The sequence below is a fragment of the Schistocerca gregaria genome, chromosome 10 (assembly GCF_023897955.1).
Source record: "Schistocerca gregaria isolate iqSchGreg1 chromosome 10, iqSchGreg1.2, whole genome shotgun sequence".
Classification (NCBI taxonomy): Eukaryota; Metazoa; Arthropoda; class Insecta; order Orthoptera; family Acrididae; genus Schistocerca; species Schistocerca gregaria.
The window spans coordinates 206436310-206457916 of record NC_064929.1 but is presented as its reverse complement, the minus strand read 5'-3'; the positions used below and the strand labels follow the sequence as shown (position 1 = coordinate 206457916).

The 21607-nt window shown below is 43.1% G+C and overlaps 1 protein-coding gene across 1 annotated transcript in view; it reads right to left on the bottom strand.

Annotated features, from left to right (window-relative positions):
• LOC126293180 (mucin-5AC-like) overlaps positions 1 to 21607 on the bottom strand; it is a 227332-nt gene that overhangs the window by 137229 nt on the left and 68496 nt on the right. Inside the window, exon 2 of the mRNA XM_049986281.1 lies at positions 12686 to 12801. Coding sequence (XP_049842238.1) covers positions 12686 to 12798 — 113 coding nt within the window. The 5' untranslated portion in view covers positions 12799 to 12801. The remainder of the gene's footprint in view (positions 1 to 12685; positions 12802 to 21607) is intronic.

The following is a 21607-nucleotide window of genomic DNA, read 5'->3' as shown; positions in this document are numbered from 1 at the left end:
CTCAGTGCAGCTACAGGCAGATTCCAATCTACATCTACACAGATATTCCGCAAGCCACCGTACGGTGCGTGACGGAGGGTACCCTGTACTACTACTAGACAATTCCTTTCCTGCTCCACTGGCAGATAGAGCGAGGGAAAAACGAATGACTATATACCTCCTACGAGCCCAAATTTTTCGAGTCTTGTCTTTCTGGTCCTTACGCGTAATGCATGTTGGCGACAGTCGAATCGTCCGGCCGTCAGCTTCAAATGCCGGTCCTCTAAATTTTCTCAATAGTGTGTCAAGAAAGGAATGTCGCCTTTCCTCCAGGTATCCGCAGATCCCGAAGCACTTCGATAACACTTAACGTGTTGTTCGAACCTAACCGTAACAAATCTACCATGAATTGCTTTGATGTCTTCCTACGATCCGACCTGGTAAGAATCCCAAACACTCGAGCAGTATTCAAAAATAGGTCACACCAGCGTCCTACATGCGGTCTCCTTTGCAGATGAGCCGCACTTCCCTAAAATCCTCTCAATATACCCAAGTCGACCAATCGCCTTCCCTACCACAGCTCTCACAACTCGTTTCATTTCATATCGCTCAGCAACGTTACGCCCAATGTGATCAAAAATATCCGGACACATGACTGCAAATGAGTTAAAAGTCCGTAGCGCCCTCCATTAGTAATGCTGGAATTCAGTACGGTGTTGGCCCACCCTCAGACTTGATGACAGCTTCCACTCTTGCAGGTATACGTTCAATCAGGTGCTGGAAGGTGTCTTGGGGAATGGCAACTCATTCTTCAGTCGGTGGGGCCTGGCAAAGTCAGTGGTCCAAAACATCCTATGCTACGGTCACAGGTTCGAATCCTGCCTCGGACATGGATGTGTGTGATGTCCTTAGGTTAGTTAGGTTTAAGTAGTTCTAAGTTCTAGGGGACTTATGACCTCATATGTTAAGTCCCGTACTGCTCAGAGCCACTTGAACCATACCGACAATCCTTCTTTCCACGAACAATACGAGACTGGAATAGAAGGGAGAATCTATAGAGGTACTCAAGGTACCCTCCGCCACGCACCGTCAGGTGGCTTGCGGAGTATGGATGTAGATGTAGAAAACATCCTAAAGGTGTACTATAGAATTCAGGTCCGGACTCGGTGCAGGCCAGTCCATTACAGTGTTATTGTCCGGCACAGGCTGTGCATTATGAACAGGTGCTCGCTCGTGCTGAAAGATGCAACTGCCATTCCCGAATTGCTCTTCAGCAGTAGGAAGCAAGTAGGTGCTGAAAACATCAATGAAAGCCTGTGCTGTGATAGTGTCACTAAAACAACAAGGTGTTCAAGCACCCTCCATGAAAAACACGACCATTGCCGTGGCTCCTGATACAGTTTGGAATTTCTGTGTGATGGTCTGGATAGATGTCTGCCTATTACACATTACGACCACCTTCAACAGTCGGCAGTCTCTGTCAGTCAACAGACGAGGTCGGCCTGTACGCCTTTGTGCTGTACGTGTCCCTTCACGTTTACACTTCACTATCACATCGGAAACAGTGGACCTAGAGATGTTTAGGAATGTGGAAATCTCGCGTACAGGCGTATGACACAAGTGACACCCAATCACTTGTCCACGTTCGAAGTCCGTGAGTTCCGACGAGCGCCTCATTCTGCTCTCTCACGATGTCTAACGACTACTGAGGGCGCTGATATGGAGTACCTGGCAGTAGGTGGCAGTACAATGCACCTAAAATCAAAAATGTAGGTGTTTGGGGGTGTCCGGATACTAATAATCACATAGTGTGTTTAAACGACTTGACTGTGTCAAGCAAGACACTAGTAATACTGTATCCAACATTACAGGCTTCTGAATCCTCGGCATTAACTTACATTTTTCCACATTAAGAGCTAACTGCCATTCATCACGCTAACTGGATATTTTGTGTCAGTCGTCTTGCATCAACTTTGACGCCATACCGTAAACCACAGTGTCATCAGCAAACAATCGCTGATTGCAGCCCACCCTATCTTCCCAATCATTTATGTATAAAGGGAACAATAGCGGCCCTTTTACACTTCCCTGGGGCACTCCTGACGATACCCTTGTCTCTGATGAATGTTCGCCGTAGAGGACGACGTACTGGATTATTTGTCTAAGAAGTCCTCGAGTTCACACATCTGTGAACTTATTCCAAACGATCGTACTTTCGTTAACAACCTGCAATGGGTTATCGTGTCAAATGACTTTCGAAAATCTAGAAATATGGAATTCTAATACGAGGTTGTGACGAGCTTACCATTTTCACCAGTAATCTCGTAATCACATACTATCAGGTTGTTTCTCTCTGTTACAGACGTTACCTTGCACTTATCTATATTTACAGAGAATCTTCCTCAAGTCACTCTGCACTGAAGCGCCAAACAAGGTACAGTACAGGCATGCGTATTCAGATACAAAGCTATGCAAACAGGCAGTATACGGCGCTGCGGTCGGCAACGCCTGTATAAGACAACACGTGTCTGGAGCAGTTAGATTGGTTACTGTTGCTACATGGCAGATTACCAATATTTAAGTGACTTTCAACGTAATGTAATAGTCGGCGCACGAGCTATGGGACACAGCAATCCCGAAGTAACGATGAAGTAGGGATTTTTTCGTACGACCATTTCACGGGTGTACCCTGAATATGAGGAATCCGGTGAAAATGAAATCTCCGACATCGCTGCGGCCGGAGAAAGATCCTTCAAGAATGGGACCAACGACGACTGAAGAGAATCATTCGACAAAACAGAATTGCAAACATTCCGCAAATTGTTGCATATATCAATGCCGGGCCATCCACAAGTGTCAGCGTACGAACCATTCAACGAAACATCATCGATATGGGCTTTCGGAGCCGAAGGCCCACTCGTGTACCATTGGTGACTGCACGACACAAGTCTTTACGTCTCGCCTGGGCCTGTCAACACCGGCATATGACTGTTGATTACTGGAAACATGTTCCTGGTCGGACGAGTCTCGTTTCAAATTGTATCGAGCAGATGGACGTGTACGGGTATGGAGACAACCTCATGAATCCATGGACCCTGCATGTCAACAGGGGACTGTTCGAGCTGGCAGAGGCTCTGTAATGGTGTGGGCGTGTGCAGTTGGAGTGATATGGGACCCATGATACTTCTAGATACGAGTCTAACAGGTGACACGTACTGCGCATCCTGTCTGATCATCTGCATCCATTTACGTCCATCGTGCATTCGGACAGCTTGGCGATTTCCAACAGGACAATGCGACACACCACAACCCACAGAGTGGCTCCAGGAACACTCTTCTGAGTTTAGCGGCTTCCGCTGGCCACCAAATGCTTGGCTGCTTTGCAACTAGCTGTTTAGTACAGAGTTTCACCCCTCGTGCTCTTACGGATTTATGGACAGCCCTGCCGGATTCATGGTGTCAGTTCCCTCCAGCACTACTTCAGACATTAGTCGGATCCATGCCACGTCATGTTGCGGCACTTCTGCGTGCTCGCGGAGGCCCTACACGACATTACGTCTACATCTACATACATACTCCGCAGTCGACCATGCGGTGCGTGGCGGAGGGTACCTCGTACCACAACTAACATCTTCTCTCCCTGTTCCACTCCCAAACAGAACGAGGGAAAAATGACTGCATATATGCCTCTGTACGAGCCCTAATGTCTCTTATCTTACCTTTGTGGTCTTTCCGCCAAATGCAAGTTGGCGGCAGTAAAATTATACTGCAGTAAGCCTCAGAAAGAAAGATAGAATCGTATGGCATTGTAGGCCGGGAGGCCCCATTCGGGGGAGTTCAGCCGCCGTATTGCAAGTCCTCTTTAGTTGACGCCGCTTTGGCGACTTACGTGCCAATGGTGATGAAGATGATGATGAAGGACACACGACACCCAGTCCCCTACCGGGAATCGAATCCGGGCGCCCTGCTGGTTCTCTAAATTTCCCCAGTAGCGATTCACGAAAAGAACGCCTCCTTTGCTCTAGAAACTCCCACCCGAGTTCCTGAAGCATTTCCGTAACACTCGCGTGATGATGAAACCTACCAGGAACAATCTCCGACCTGATAGGGATCCCCAATGCTCGAGCAGTACTCAAGAATAGGTCGTATTAGTGTTTAACAAGCGGTCTCCTTTACAGATGAACCACCTTCCCAAAATTCTACCAATGAACCGAAGACGACTAGCCGCCTTCCCCACAACTGCCATTACATGCTTGTCCCATTTCATGTCGCTCTGAAATGTTACGCCCAAATATTTAATCGACGTGACTGTGTCAAGCGCTACACTACTAATGGAGTATTCAAACATTACGGGATTCTTTTTCTTATTCATATGCATTAACTTACATTTATCTGTATTTAGAGTTAGCTGCCATTCTTTATACCAATCACAAATCCTGTCCAAGTCATCTTGTATCCTCATACAGTGACTGAACGACGACACCTTCCCGTACACCACAGCATCATAAGCAAACAGCCGCACATTACTATCCACCCTATCCGAAAGATCATTTATGTCGATAGAAAACAACATTAGGTAGGCGTTCCAGTTTCTTTGGCTCCTCAGTGTATGTAACCTTACCAGTTGCGGAACGACGGTTCTTTCCAATAATGCGAAGATAAATAGGTATCTTAACTTTCAACGTATTTACTTCAGATCGTTATTGACATTTTATATTTACTCTCCTTGTTTGCTGAAATCTGATATAGTCCCTGGACGCTACTGATATCATATATTTAAACGCTACTGATATCATATATTTAACTTCCCAGCTTACTGCAGCCCGAGCGTCAGCTAATAAACGCACCCACTGCAGTTTCATAATGCATGTTTACTTTTTCTCTTTTCAGGTCGCTCCTCCTTGGAGTAAAGTTGATTCAAGCGTGTCTGCCGTTCCAAAGCAAACTTCGTCAAGCAAACAGCACAGCCCTTCGCGTGATATAATGCGACCGTGGTAAGTTTCCGGTGGGTCACATTACATCGTCGAAATGATAAGTACAATGAACATCGATACTTACAAAATTCAGAATTTGGCAGAATAAACGTGGTCATTTAAATCTTTCTAACTTAGCAGTTTCTGTGTTAAAAATAAAATTCGTGTCTCGATGATGGCCAAAAAGACTAGAATACTTGTAAATTTACAATGAGGTGACAAAGGTCGTGGAATACCGCCTAATATCGTGTAGGACCTTCTTTTGCCCTGCAAATTGAGTCGTACTACCTCTATAACTCTCCATAACTGCGGAAGTGTTGCCGGTGCAATATTTTGTGCACGGACTGACCTCTAGATTAGGTCCATTAAATGTTCCATGGGATTCATATCGGGCGATGTTGTTGGCCAAATCATTCGCTCGATTTATCCAGAATGTTTTTCAAACGAATCACTAACAAATATCGCCTAGAAACATGGCGCATTGTCATCCTTAAAAATTCCATAATTGTTTGGCAACATTTAAGTCAATGAATGGCTGCCTATGGGCTCCAAGTAGCCGAACATGAGCAGTTCCAGTCGACCATCGGTTCAGATGGACCAGAGAACATAGTTCATTCCATGTAAACGTAGTCCACACCACTGTGTAGCCATTACAAGCTTGCACAGTACCTTGTTGACAACTCTGGTCTATGCTTCGCGACGTGTGCACCACAGTTGAACCCTACCAGCAGCTGTTATCAACAGAAATCGATACACACCTGACCAGCCCACGGATTTCCAATCGTCTAGGGTCCGACAATATACAGGCCACTGCGTCGTTCGCGGGGAGGAGTAATAGTCAAGTACCCAGGACACGCGCTACAGGCTGTCGTGCTGTTAGCAAAAGCTCTCGTGTCGTTCGTCTGCTGCCGCAGCCCAGTAACGCCAAATTTCGCCGTACTTTTCTAACACGTCCCACATTGATTTCTGCGGTTATTTTACGCAGTAGTTAGCATTGACGACCCTACGCAAACGCCGCTGCTCTCGGTCGTCAAGTGAAAGCCGGCGGCCACTGCGTCGTTCGCGGGGAGGAGTAATACCTGAAATTTGCTATTCGCCGCACTCTATTGACACTGTGGCTCTCGGTATACTGAATTCCCTAACGATTCTCGAAATGGAATGTCCAATGCGTCAAGCTCCAACTGCCATTGCGAGTTCACTGTCTATTGATACACATCGTGCGGCTACAATCACATCGGAAACCTTTCCACATGAATCTTCTGCCTATAAAAACACAGCTTTGCCAATGAACCAACAATTTCTACGCGATACTACAGCCTTCTGTATACTATGTGCGTACCGATATTACATGACTTTCGTCACCTCAATGTAATTCTTTTATTGCAGTTTTTATGCCGCGGATAACATACATGTTACCTTCAGCTGCTTCGACTTTTCTTAAAGTCTTGTTTAAAAACGAAGGATTGAGCATCAGTCCTAATCCATCTTTACAATCTGTCTGTCAGTCTCTTCGTAATTCTTCCAACATCTGTTATTCGTGACGGTTTGTTAGCTTAGGCTACTTTGGGAAGTCGATTACTGTCCGTTCGTTGTACGTGTTCGTGCCAGGTGTTGCGGTATTTCATTGTTCTGCTTTCTATTTGCTCTACGTTTTATTTCATTTTTTACGTGCTCTGCTCTTAACTATTCATTTGTTCTTGGAAATTTCATTTCTGTCCTTTGTATTTTATCTAGTGGCCTTTTTGTATGAACCAACATTCATCCCTCTGAAGAAGTTCCGGAAGAGCCAGAGTTTTATAAAATTTTATCCTCGTTTCTTGTTTTGTCTTGTGTTTTAAATATTTTATATCGTGTCATACGTACTTTTTCTTCTAAGGAAACCTTAAAAATACTCGGAATGTTTACAAGAGCGGGCTCGGGAGAAAACAGTAATATACTAAGAAACTAAATTAGAAGTTCAAACTAACTTCTATATATGCGACTACACCCACTCGAATACATTGAATAGTTGCTTGTTAACAGACAACGGAACACAAAAACCGCTCACGATGTAAACGTATTTCCACTATGATTGTTGGAATTGAAGGTTATACTCAACTTCGTATTAGTGTAAACAATGTTAACTGTTAAAACGTAAGTACAAGGTTGAATACATTCACAATATAAAAATGGTTCTGCAATATGTTTTTCCCACGGTGAAAAATACTTAAAACTACTGTAATTACTCGTGCAGGTAACCCAGCCGTACAGCATGCACTGAGGGGACTGCAGCCATGGGATGACTCCTAATATCATGACTGACGTGCTTCTGGTAGAGATAGTGCTGTAACTCGACATGGCATGGACTCACCAAGTCTTTTGAAGTTCCCTGCAGGAATATTGAACTGTACTGCCTCTACAATCATTCATAACTGCGAAAGTGTTACCAATGCATGATTTTGAGTACCGACCAATCTCTCGATTATGTCCCATAAATGTTAGACGCAGTTCATGTCGGACAATCTGGTTACCAAATCATTCTCTCGGATTGTCTAGAACGTTCATCAAATCATTCGTGAACAATTGTGGGCTGGTGATATGGTGCACTGTCATCCATCCAAATTCCATCTTCGTTTGGGACCTGAAGTCGATGAGAGGCTGCATATTGTCTCCAACTAGCCGAAGATAAGCGTTTCCAGTCAATCAACGGTTCGCTGCACCAGAGGATCGAGTCAATGCCATTTAAACTCAGCCACCACCTGCTTACGTCTGTCCCTTGTCAACAACTCGGGCCCACGCCTTCGTGGGGCCACGGTTTTCCAACCAATATGGCCACAAGCCCATCAGATGCGCCACAGACGATGTGCTGTCAGGAAAGGCACTAGCGTCTCCGACGCCCGACTCGTCAATCGGCAGGACTCAGCAGGACCTGCCATAACTCTGAAGATGTCTAACGTAGTATCGGACGAAACGTTAGGAATAGAAGAATTCCATGGACGACGGTCATATAATCCGGAAGAATTATAACAGTACCATCCCGTCGCGAAAGCCTTCATTGTATCATCTAGTGGAACAGTGACAGCGTGGAGTACTATGAATTTCTTCCCCGAGGTGTAAGCGCACTGCTAACATTTGTCAACAGCTGAGACCTCTTGCAGACGCAATCCAAGAACAACGACCGGGTAGACTACGTGAAGTGATGCTCCTGTACGGTAACGCCCTCATGCGTTTTACTAGACTGACGAAGAACACCTGATCTTGCGCCCTCAGATTTTCACCTTCACCAGCCTTCTATCATACGGAATTCAGGGAAATTCCTTTATGGATGAAACTGCGCTCCGAACATGGCTCCACGATTTCTTTGCCTCAAAACCACATGTAATTTGTAGAACTGCGCAATCGAAAAGTTACCCCAGCGTTGGCAGACTATTATAATACTGAAGAAGCATGTATTATTTGTGACAAAAGTCTTTGTTATATGTTTCTGTTGGGTTCATTAAAATTATGGATAAACGCTACGAACTCATGCACCAACCCAATTACGATCGCATTGTTTAACTGTCACGCATATCTATTTGCGATCGACCTAATTATTTACGGGCGCTTCTACTACTACAAGCTTGTACTTCCTGAGCTTGTATATAACTTCCTATATGCCTTTCCATACATCACCTACCATTCATTTCCGTTTTAAAACTTCGACCGTATATTTTAATCTTCTTACTTTCAACTTTCTTTAACTTTTGTTAACTGTTTTTTATTGCATGTTTATGTGCAGCACGCACCAGTCTGACATAAGTATTATTTTACGCATTTTTCTCTCCAGGAATTTCCATTATTCTTAAACAGAGCTATGAATCGGCACTCGTTATCTATAGCGTAGCCCAGGTAATCCTTTCAGGGATTCAAGTAAAAAATAACACTCTTAATCATTATACCGATTATAAGAACGTTGAATAATGATCGACTTCGCTTAACCACAATAACAACACACATACACAAGTTGAACCAGAGCAGAACACTGAGCAATAATACTCTACAAAATGCGCGGGAATGAGGAAAAATAACAATCGATATACAGATCAAACTACTTCCAATTTTATGAACATCTATACATATATCAATTAAAAACGACTATGAGCGAAGGACTTCCAGCCATTGGTCAAAAAAACTGACACGGAGAGGTTTCAAAACACACGTGTATTAGGTTTGACGATAATTAGCCAGAAATAATGGAATAATCGGGAGGTGGGAGGAAAAAAGTAGGAAATCGGGATTCTCGCCTAAATCGGAAAAGTTCGCACGTTTTGTAGTGTTAAGGACCGGCTCAGACTTCAGCTGATGTTGGGGAAACCTTCCTTAAAATGACTGCGTGTGGTACAACGGCATGGTGCAAATCTTTCAACTCGGCCCCAATGCGGCGACTTACTTGTCCCGTAAGAACCCGTATTATCGAACCGGCGAAAGGGAACCTTATAATGAATCATCCTCCTGTAACATTCCTTTTTTTAAGTAGAGATAACCGATACCATGTATACTATCGATTCTTGCATAGGTTAAAATTATCTCAACTGTTTCACTGAAAGAATTCATACGACCCTGTTCACGATATATTATATTTCGGGCTAAAATGAATAAAATTGAAATTAATGTGTTACATTCTATATGTACTAACAGTCAAAATTACACTTCTCTTAAAAATAATTGAAATTACAAAATTTCTGACAGCCTTAAAATTCATATTATTAATCGCGCAATCTAACGCTAATTAGTAAATTTGTTTCTGGATTTAGTTATGAAACAATTATATAATTTGGTAAAGATTCTTCTCCTGTCGAGAAAGTTTGTAAACTCCTTTGCTTTTTAAACTTTTTGGAAATTGAGATAATGCAGAATGTAAGTAGTAGTGGCCATGCCTCAGATGGAAGTAAACTTTTTGTAAGTTTGTCACCAACAATGTAATTATTGGCTTTTTGTCCGCCCCGATAGCTGAATGGTCAGCGTGACGGACTGCCGTCCTAAGGGGCTCCGGTTCGATTCTCGGCTGGGTCGGGGATTTTCTCCTTTCAGGGACTGGGTATTGTGTCGTCTTCATCATCATTTCATCCCCATCCGGCGCGCAATGTGGCGTCGAACGTAATAAGACCTGCACCAAGGCGGCCGGACCTGCCCCGTAAGGGAACTGCCGGCCAATGGCGCCAAACGCTCATTTGATTTGCATTGGCTTTTTGCATGTGGAAATTATAAAGACGATGTGATTTAGAAGAATGGGATGAAATAAAATGATACTCATAGGAACAGGCAACTCTTCCTCAGTTCCTAGACACAAGATAGTGAGCCAACAATAGCAACAAGATATATAAGTAAAATCTTCTTCTTTTGTAATCTAGTCCTCCAGAAGTTTTCAAAATTTGTGCAAAAAATGAGAAATTTAATGGTTATGTGTGGGAGGGAAAGATTACAACCTATAGTTTAATATTGAATCCGAATCACGTGCCGTACCTGGCGATTCCTCACATCTTCCACAGATAAAGATCACATTAAACAAAATTATTTACCGCTCCACCAACATGCCTGACTGTCGGATGATGCACAGGGTGATCTTCAGGATAGCTTACTGTTTTACTTTTTACCGTCAGAGACATTTCTGCGAAAAAATGGTGACTTACTTAATAGCAGCCGGCCGTTGTGACCGAGCGGTTCTAGGCACTTCAGTCTGGAACCGCGCGACGGCTACGGTCGCAGGTTCGAATCCTGGCTCGTGCACATATGTGTGTTATGTCCTTAGGTTCGTTAGGTTTAAGTAGTTCTAAGTTCTAGGGGACTGATGACCTCAGATGTTAAGTCCCATAGTACTCAGAGCCATTTTTTGAAGTTGATAGCACTTAAGAGAGAGGCTATCGGCGACCGAATTACACGCAGAGTTTTTAAGCTTTTGAGTCCCAACACTATGAAAAAAATATTATTTGGAAATATATCACAAAATTAACATTTTTATCAAAGCGAGCAACGAGTACAACAATAAATTGGTAAAAATTATACAGTCAGTTGTTTCAAGGTGGTGGTTCCGCTTTTGAACCACTGGGAAATAAAATTTTCAGGCACTTATCATTTCATGGGATGTTAGGAAACAAAATCGCCTCTTAAAAAATACGTAAAAATGGGCCTAAAATTTAATAAATTTATATCACAAGTACATACTGGCCAGCAATTTCATTTCCAAGGAAAGAAGGATGATTGGGATTAAAATCCCGTCGATATCGATGTCATTAGAGACGCGGACAGAAGTCTGTCGTGCCCTTTCAAAGGAGCCATCCAGGCATTTGCTTGGAGCGATTTAGAGAAATCGCGGAAAACCTAAATCTGTATGGCCGGACACGGGTTTGAACCGCTGTCCTCCAGAATGCTAGTCCAGTGTGCTAACTACTGCGCCATCTCGCTCGGTTTTCATTTCTAAATAGTTTATAAAAACAGTAGTGCAAACTCAAATTTACGGAACAAGAACTTTAGATATTCTTCTTTCGGCGCCTATCCGGTCAGATGATGGATTTCTTCTCTTGTTGGTAGGAACACGGAACTGTTCCGTCGAGCACACTGAGCCAGCAGCTAAGGTTGTCAAACCGAGATATTCGTCTCCTTCCAGGACCTCTTTTGCTGTAGATTTTCCTCTTAAGTATTCTTCTGTAGCAAATCATATCTATTTGTATTCCGGATCTTGCTCTAGATATTACAACTTTCAGCGTTTCACGTCTTGATCAGTTCAGGTGTAGTGTCCATTCTTCTCAAAAGTTCCACGTCTGTCATTCTCTGGGTGCAAGGTATTCTCAGGATCGGCCTATGAAGCCAGAATTCAAAGGGCTCCCGCTTCTTCTCCGTGTTTGTTTTGAGGTCCACGTCTCTACCTCATACAGGAGGATAAATATACATAGCATTGCAAAAGTCTGGTATTTTCCTTAATGTTTTGCTATGGCTTTTGAAGACAGCACTCATTTTCTGAAACACACTTCTTTCTTTCCCGATGCCAATCTTGATTTCTTGCGAATTATCCAAATTTTCGTTTACTATAGGTCAAAGGTATGCATATTTTTCACCCCTTCTATAGTCCTATGTTTTATGACTAAAATTACTCCTGCAATATTTTCCTTATTTACGACCATGAGTTTTGTCTTTGTGGTGTTTATTTCATGCCCATGCTGACTGCATACTCTTACAGTTCTATCCATAAATTATTTAACGCTTGGATAGAGTCAGCAAATTCAATAGAATCATCAGCATGTCGAATGTTGTTTAATCTTATTCCATTTATCACAATTTCTTCTTCTACTTCTTCTAGGATTCTCTGAATATGAATTCTGAGTATATATTAAATAGCATGGGCGACAAGATGCATCCCTGTGTTATTCCCCTGAGAATTTCGACTGCTTCGATGTGGTCCCCAACAATAGGCTCGCTGTTTGATTCCAGTATAGGTACTTGATGATTCCAGGTATCTTTTCCCCATTCCAATATTTCTCAAAATCTCCATCAATTTGTCGTGTTTTATTCTATCTAGGGCTTTCTGGAAATCTATTAGGCAACCAAATAAGTTATTATTAGATACAAATATTGGATATTGATGATCATCAGCTAGAATGAAATGTCGGCTTTTGGCGGTTAGTGTTGTCAATGCTTAAGCCATTCTAGTGATTTCGCTCCGTAAAATAGTCTGCTCAAGAAGATGAACTTTTAACTGTATGAATGTTTTTGGTACTTACTGCGTCACCCTGATGCAGATTCCGTCATCGTTTGCGGTTCTCGCCGATCCCCAGGTAACAACAGCTGAGAGGGCGCAGGCTGCCAAGATCAGCCAACACTGCTGGCGCGCCATCACCTGTCAACACCAATAGCTGTTATTGTTGTTGGTGTTGTTGGTGGTGGTGTTGGTGGTGGTATGAGGTCTGGTCGAAGGAAAGTTTGATTAACATCTTCACCTACATATACAGGGTGGTCAGAAAATGTGTGAAATGCTTGAAGGGATGTTACAGGGCCGGTTGTACTGAGGCATAAATGTTAAGAAAAAATTCGATTGCTCCGTTTCAGAGTTATTTAGCATAGAATTTAGCCAATCGGGGCGTCGCGAGCTCACACTCAAGCGGCCTGCCAGGGGCGGTGTTGCACAACGACCGCTTTGTCTCGTTAGCTGAAACTTGAATTTAGGCGCGCGACGATTTCATTGGCTAACTTCAGTGCTAAATAACTCGAAAACGGTGCAACGTATCGAATTATTTTCGTAACATACATATCTCAGTACAGCCCGCCCTGCAACATCCCTACAAGAGTTTCAGACATTTTCTGACCTCACTGTATACTCCGCAAGCCACTGTACGGTGCGTGGCGGAGAGTACCCTGCACCACTGCTAGTCATTTGCTTTTCTGTTCCACTCGGAAATAGAGCAAGGGAAAAAGGACCGTCTATAAGCCTCCATATGAGTCCTAATTTCTCATATCTTATCTTCGTAGTCCTAACGCGCAGTGTAAGTTGGCTGCAGAAGAATCGTTCTGCCTTCAGCTTCAAATACCGGTTCTCCAAAGACTGAAAGACCTAAGTCGAAACAAGGTCCCGGGAGTAGACAACATTTCATTAGACCTACTGACGGCCTTGGGAGAGCCAGTCATGACAAAACTCTACCATATGGTGAGCATGATGTATGAGACAGGCGAAATGCCCTCAGACTTCAAGAAGAATATAATAATTCCAATCCCAAAGAAAGCAGGTGTTGACAGATGTGAAAATTACCCAACTATCAGTTTAATAAGTCACAGCTGCAAAATACTAACGCGAATTCTTTACAGACGAATGGAAAAACTGATAGAAGGGGGCCTTGGGGAAGATCAGTTTGCATTCCGCAGAAATGTTGGAACACGTGAGGCAATACTAACCTTAGGACTTACCTTTGAAGAAAGATTAAGAAAAGGCAAACCTACGTTTCTAGCATTTGTAGACTTAGAGAAAGCTTTTGACAATGTTAACTGGAATAATCTTTTTCAAATTCTGCAGGTGGCAGGGGTAAAATACAGGGAGCGTAAGGCTATTTACAATTTGTACAGACACCAGATGGCAGTAATAAGAGTCGAGGGGCATGAAAGGGAAGCAGTGGTTGGGAAAGGAGTGAGACAGGGTTGTAGCCTCTCCCCGATGTTATTCAATCTGTATATTCAGCAAGCAGTAAAGCAAACAAAAGAAAAATTCGGATTAGGTATTAAAATTCATGGAGAAGAAACAAAAACTTTGAGGTTCACCGATGACATTGTAATTCTGTCAGAGACAGCAACGGACTTGGAAGAGCAGTTGAACGGAATGGACAGTGTCTTGAAAGGAGGGTATAAGATGAAAATCAACAAAAGCGAAACAAGTCTAATGGAATGTTGTCGAATTAAGTCGAGTGATGCTGAGGGAATTAGATTAGGAAATATGACGCTTAAAGCAGTAAAGGAGTTTTGCTATTTAGGGAGTAAAATAACTGATATTGGTCGAAGTAGAGAGGATATAAAATGTAGACAGGCAGGGGCAAGGAAAGTGTTTCTGAAGAAGAGACATTTGCTAACACCGAGCATAGATTTAAGTGTCAGGAAGTCGTTTCTGAAAGTATTTGTATGGAGTCTAGCCATGTATGGAAGTGAAACATGGATGATAAATAGTTTGGACAAGAAGAGAATAGAAGCTTTCGAAATGTGGTGCTACAGAAGAATGCTGAAGATTAGATGGGTAGATCAAATAACTAATGAGGAGGTATTGAATAGGATTGGGGAGAAGAGAAGCTTGTGGCACAACTTGACAAGAAGAAGGGATCGGTTGGTAGGACATGTTCTGAGGCATCAAGGGATCACAAATCTAGCATTGGAGGGCAGCGTGGAGGGCAAAAATCGTAGAGGGAGGCCAAGAGACGAATACACTAAGCAGATTCAGAAGGATGTAGGTTGCAGTAAGTACTGGGAGATGAAGAAGCTTGCACAGGATAGAGTAGCATGGAGAGCTGCATCAAGCCAGTCTCAGGACTGAAGACCACAACAACATCAACAAAATTTCTCAGAAGTGTTTCTCGAATAGAACGTCTCCTCCCCTCCAGGGATTCCCTCTTGGGTTCCCGAAGGATTTCCATTACGTGTTATTGGGACCTACCGGACACAAATCTGAATTGTTTCGATGTCTTCTTTCAATCCGACCTGGTACAGATCCCAAACACCCGAGCAGTACTCGGAAATAGCTCGCACCAGCGTCCTATATGCGGTCTCCTTTTAAGGAAAGAGTGGTTCACCTGGAAAGGAGACCATTCGCCGCTCCTACCAAAGTGCTCAGATGCTCGTTATCTCATATCGCGTTAAACGTTACAGCCAGATATTTAAACGACTTGACTGTGTCACGCAGGACATCAGTAATACTGTATCCGAACATTACAGGTTTGTTCTTCTTATTCATCCACATTAACTTGAATTTTTCCATATTTAGGGCTATCTGACATTCATCACACCAACTGGAAATTTTGTCTAAGTGGTCTTGTATCTTCCTACAGTCACTCAACTTCGACACCTTAAGGTACACCACAGCATCATCAGCAAACAACCGCAGACACAGAACAACAGTGTTCCCTGGGGCCCTCCTGACCATGCCCTGTTCTCTGATGAACATTTGCCGTCGAGGACAACATACTGGGTTCCATTATTTAAAAAGTCTTCGAGCCACTCAAATATCTGTGAACTTATTCCATATGCTCGTAACTTCGTGAACGGCCTGTATCTACATGATTACTCTGCAATTCACATTTAAGTTCTTGGCAGAGGGTTCATCGAACCACAATCATACTATCTCTCTACCATTCCGCGAGAAAGACGAACACCTAAACCTTTCTGTTCGAGCTATGATTTCTATTATTTTATTTTGATGATCATTCCTACCTATGTAGGTTGGGCTCAACAAAATATTTTCGCATTCGGAAGAGAAAGTTGGCGATTGAAATTTCGTAAATAGCTCTCGCCGCGACGAAAAACGTCTGTGCTTTAATGACTTCCATACCAACTCGCGTATCATATCTGCCACACTCTCTCCGCTATTACGTGATAATACAGAACGAGTCGCCCTTTATTGCACCATTTCGATGTCCTCCGTCAATCCCACCTAGTAAGGATTCCACACCGCGCAGCAATATTCTAACAGAGGACGAACGAGTGTAGTGTAAGCTGTCTCTTTAGTGGACTTGTTGCATCTTCTAAGTGCCCTGCCAATGAAACGCATACTTTGGCTCGCCTTCCTCACAATATTATCTATGTGGTCTTTCCAACTGAAGTTGTTCGTAATTTTAAAACCCAGATACTTAGTTGAATTGACAGCCTTGAGAATTGTACTATTTATCGAGTAATCGAATTCCAACGGATTTCTTTTGGAACTCATGTGGATCACCTCACACTTTTCGTTATTTAGCGTCATCTGCCACCTGCCACACCATACAGCAATCTTTTCTAAATCGCTTTGCAACTGATACTGGTCTTCGGATGACCTTCCTAGATGGTAAATTATAGCATAATCTGCGAACAACCTAAGAGAACTGCTCAGATTGTCACCCAGGTCATTTATATAGATCAGGAACAGCAGAGGTTCCAGGACGCGTCCCTGGGGAACACCGGATATCACTTCAGTTTTACTCGATGATTTGAAGTCCATTACTAAAAACTGCGACCTTCCTGACAGGAAATCACGAATCCAGTCGCACATCTGAGACGACACCCCGTAGGCCCGCAGTTTGACTAGAAGTCGCCGGTGAGGATCGGTGTCATAAGATTTCCGCAAATCTAGAAATACGGAATCAACTTGAGATCCACTGTCGATAGCGGCCATTACTTCGTGCGAATAAAGAGCTAGCTGCGTTGCACAAGAGCGATGTTTTCTGAAGCCATGCTTATTACGTATCAATAGTCAATAGATCGTTCCCTTCGAGGTGATTCATAATGTTTGAATACAGTATATGCTCCAAAACCCTACTGCAAACCGACGTCAATGATATAGGTCTGTAGTTCGATGGATTACTCCTACTACCCTTCTTAAACACTGGTGAGACCTGCGCATTTTTCCAATCTGTAGGTACAGATCTATCGGTGAGCGAGTGGTTGTACATGATTGCTAAGTATGGAGCTATTGTATCAGTGTAATCCGAAAGGAACCTAATCGGTATACAATCTGGACCTGAAGACTTGCCCGTATCAAGCGATTTGAGTTGCTTCGCAACCCCTAAGATATCTACTTCTAAAAAAGCTCATGCGATGGGGCACCGTGTCAAAATCTTTCCGGAAACCTAGAAATGTGGAGTCTGCCTGTTGCCCTTCATCCATAGTTCGCAGTGTATGTGAGAAAAGGGCGAGATCCGCACGAACAATGTTTTCTAAAACCATGCTGATTGGTGCACATAAGATTCTGAGTCTCAAGAAAAGTTTATTATAGTCGAACTGAGAATATGTTCAAGGATTCTGCAGCAGACAGAAGTTAGGAATGTTCGGTCTATAATTTTGCGGGTCTGTTCTTTTACCCTTCTTATATACTGGAGTCACCTACGTCTTTTTCCATTCGCTTGGGACTTTCTGCTGGGCGAGAAATTCACGATTCAAGCTACGTAAGGAGCCAGTGCCATAGAGTACTCTTTGCAAAATCGAACTGCGATTCCATCCGGACCTGTTGGTTTATTTACTTCCAAATTTTTCAGTTTTTTCTCTACGCCTCGTATGCTTATTACTATGTCGTTCATACGGGACTCTGCCCGATGGTGAAATGACGATATGTTGGTACGATTCTCCCGTGTGTATGATTTCTTGAACGCGAAATTTAATACTTCGGCATTTGTTTTGCTGTCTTAAACTGCCACACCAAACTGGTCAACAAGGGACTGAATGGAAGCCTTAGAGCCGCTTAGCGATACTACGTAAGACCGGAACTTCCTCGTGTTCCCTGACAGATCTTTTGCTAAGGTGTTACGGTGGTAGTTGTATGCTTCAAGCATATTTTCACGGACGACTGAATCTCTACTAACTTTCGCTTGTCGTCATTTGTGCGTTACCTTTTTGAACCGAGAGTGCAACGCCCCCTGCTTCCTCAGCGTCCGCCGAATTTCGTTATTAAACCATGGTGAGTCTTTTCCATCCTTTATCCACTTACTAGGCACATAACTCTCCAGACCACAATTTACTGTCTGCTTAAGCTATGACGAATTAAACATTAAGATGCTAGAGAATGAGAGTTTATTACCGAGCAGTTCCTTTAAAATTGTTTGAGAAAGATGGCAGATCGGTCGGTTTGGTGATCACGCAGCCAAGCGAGCCTGCCAGGTTCCGCGCCGAGTAGGCACAGCATTATCGTCAGTTGCTGACGCGCCCAGCACACTCTGCCAACGACGCTTCCCTTCACTCGCTCAGTTCTGACCTGTCAAGTCGCAACTTATTTTAAACGCACTATAACTACGCAGCGTATCTTAACGGGAGCGAAGCGAGAATTTTCTTTTGTTTTATTACCGTATTTATACGCTACAGGCCATTAAAATTGCTACACCAAGAACAAATGCAGATGATAAACGGATATTCATTAGACAAATATATTATACTACAACTGACATGCGATTTCATTTTCACGCAATTTGGGTGCATAGATCCTGAAAAATCAGTACCGAGAACAACCACCTCTGGCCGTAAAAAACGGCCTTGATACTCCTGGTCATTGAGTCAGAGCTTGGATGGCGTGCACAGGTACAGATGCCCGTGCAGCTTCAACACGATACCACGGTTCATCAATACTAGTGACTGGCGTATTGTGACGAGCCAGTTACTCGGCCACCATTGACCAGACGTTTTCAATTGGTGAGAGATCTGGGGAATGTGCTGGCCAGAGTAGACGTCGAACACTTTCTGTATCCAGAAAGGCCCATAAAGGACCTGCAACATGCGGTCGTGCATTATCCTGCTGAAATGTAGGGTTTCGCAGGGATCGAATGAAGGGTGGAGCTACGGGTCGTAACACATCTGAAATGTAACGTCCACTGTTCAAAGTGCCGTCAGTGCCAACAAGAGGTGACCGAGACCCCATACCAACACGCCGGGTGATACGCCAGTGTGGCGATGACGAACACACGCTTCCAATGTGCGTTCACCGCGGTGTCGACAAACACGGATGCGACAATCATGATGCTGTAAACAAAACCTGGATTCATCCGAAAAAATGACTTTTGCCGTTCTTGCATCCAGGTTCGTCGGTGAGTACACCATCGCAGGCGCTCCTGTCTGTGATGCAGCGTCAAGCATAACCGCAGCCATGGTCTCCGAGATGATATAGCCCATGCTGCTGCAAACGTCGTCGAACTGTTCGTTCAGATGGTTATTGTCTTGCAAACGTCCCCATCTGTTGACTCAGGGATCCGTTACAGCCATGCGGATAAGATGCCTGTCATCTAGACTGCTAAAGATATGAAGCCGTTGGGATCCATCACGGCGTTCCTTATTACCCTCCTGAACCCACCGATTCCATATTCTGCTAACAGTCATTGGATCTCGACCAACGCGAGCAGCAATCTCACGATACGATAAACCGCAATCGCGGTAGGCTACGATCCGACCTTTACCAAAGTCAGAAACGTCATGGTACGCATTTCTCCTCCTTACACGAGGCATCACAACAACGTTTCACCAGGCCACGCCGGTCAACCGCTGTTTGTGTATGAGAAATCGGTTGGAAACTTTCCTCATGGCTGCACGTTGTAGGTGTCGCCACCGGCTCCAACCTTGTGTGAATGCTCTGAAAAGCTAATCATTTGCATATCACAGCATTATCTTCCTGTCGGTTAAATTTCGAGTCTGTAGCACGTCATTTTCGTGGTGTGGCAATTTTAATGGCCAGTAGTGCATATGGCAAAATACTCTCCTCGTTGGGTTCTGTCGTTTGCCAGTATCTAGTTGGAATACCTCAAACAGTTTATGAAATATGAGGACTGTTTAGCTTTATTGCTGACGCGCCGCGATAGCAAAAGAGTGTGCTATTATCAGATCAGAGGTTGGTGACAAACAGAGATCTTCAACGAAGTCTAAAGAAAAAATTCAATATGTTAGCTTAATTTCATATGCTGCAACGTATTATGTAATATGTACCAGATCCAAAATTATAGCAACATTTATTTTCGTTGCAAATCTTTTTCGAATTTCGAGCAAAGTCTTAATTCCATTAGCGAAATAATGTGCATGTTATCAATAACCTGTAAGGCAAAAATGATTTTTTTAACCAAACAGTTTCTGTAAAATCATTTGAGAAAGACTGCACGGCGCGCGCCTCGATTCTGTTATAGCCGACCAAGCTGTGCATTGCCCACCGTATCCTGCGCGGGCTGTATCAGAGGGTAAAAATTGTAGTAACAATACATAATTGACAATGTTGGGCGCCAGATGAAGAGGAATTCGTGGCCAGCTGCATTCATCTACTCAGATAAATTATGGCAAAAAACAAAAAACAAAAAAACAAGAAAAACAAAAAACGAGGAAACCTGCATATTCCCAGCTTGTTTGGCGAGTTATAGCTCCCATAAACGATCAAAAATGTTGTAATACTTAACTATGCTTGCCAAATAATTGTCTGTGTATGGTGTAGTTTGATGTGTTTGCCAAGCACAGATCGTGTTTGACGTGTTTGTAAGAAATGTATGACACAAAAGTTTGACAAGATGGCGGACGTTGTTTGTGTCGACGTTTCACCGCATATGTTTAGTGAAAAATTGTCTTACTACCATTTATCTCACCATATCGTGAGTTTCTGCTAATATGGAAATTATGATCAAATGTAAAAACAAAATAGCACTCACAATTACCAAAATGGTGGTGGTGCCACGTCTTTCCCAGCCATATATTACGTACGATCAGATTATGAACAAAATCAATATTTTATTCATGCACTAAGATACGAGCGAAGTGGAATTAAATAAAAGAAATCAAAGTTCTCCTATTCCTCCAAGGATGATGTGGGCTGTATTTCCCATACTGTGGTATTTTAATGACCTATCCTTTAGGACCAAGTAGAAGAGAATAAATTTTTTCGCTTTCTTGTGCCTTCTTCCTCAAGGAGAGAGTGAAGTAACGCTAAACATGTTGTTAAACGTTTCACAGTCTATCCGCAGGAAGTTGATATAATCAGGTTCTGAGTGCAACATTTCCATTAACGGTTCTCTAGTCGCATATTTCTCATTTTAATTCATACCAATTACCAGCATCTTGTTTTCTTATCCTCCTTTAAACACTGTGCCAGAGGAAATGTTAGAAATGATTTAATTGCAGTTGTAGCCATTCCATACATTATGCACAAAAAGCGTCTGCTTCAAAAGTAAGGTTAAATTGACAAAATGGCTCTGAGCACTATGGGACTTAACATCTATGGACAGTAATCCCCTAGAACTTAGAACTACTTAAACCTAACTAACCTAAGGACATCACACAACACCCAGCCATCACGAGACAGAGAAAATCCCTGACCCCGCCGGGAATTGAACCCGGGATAAACTGACAAACTTTCTAAGTACTGAACAACAAATTTGAAGCGCAAGTGTGTACATAACATGATTTTAAGTTAGTTATGTTTATTTCAGTATAAAATGATACAAAATCATCATCTTCATAAATATTTAGCT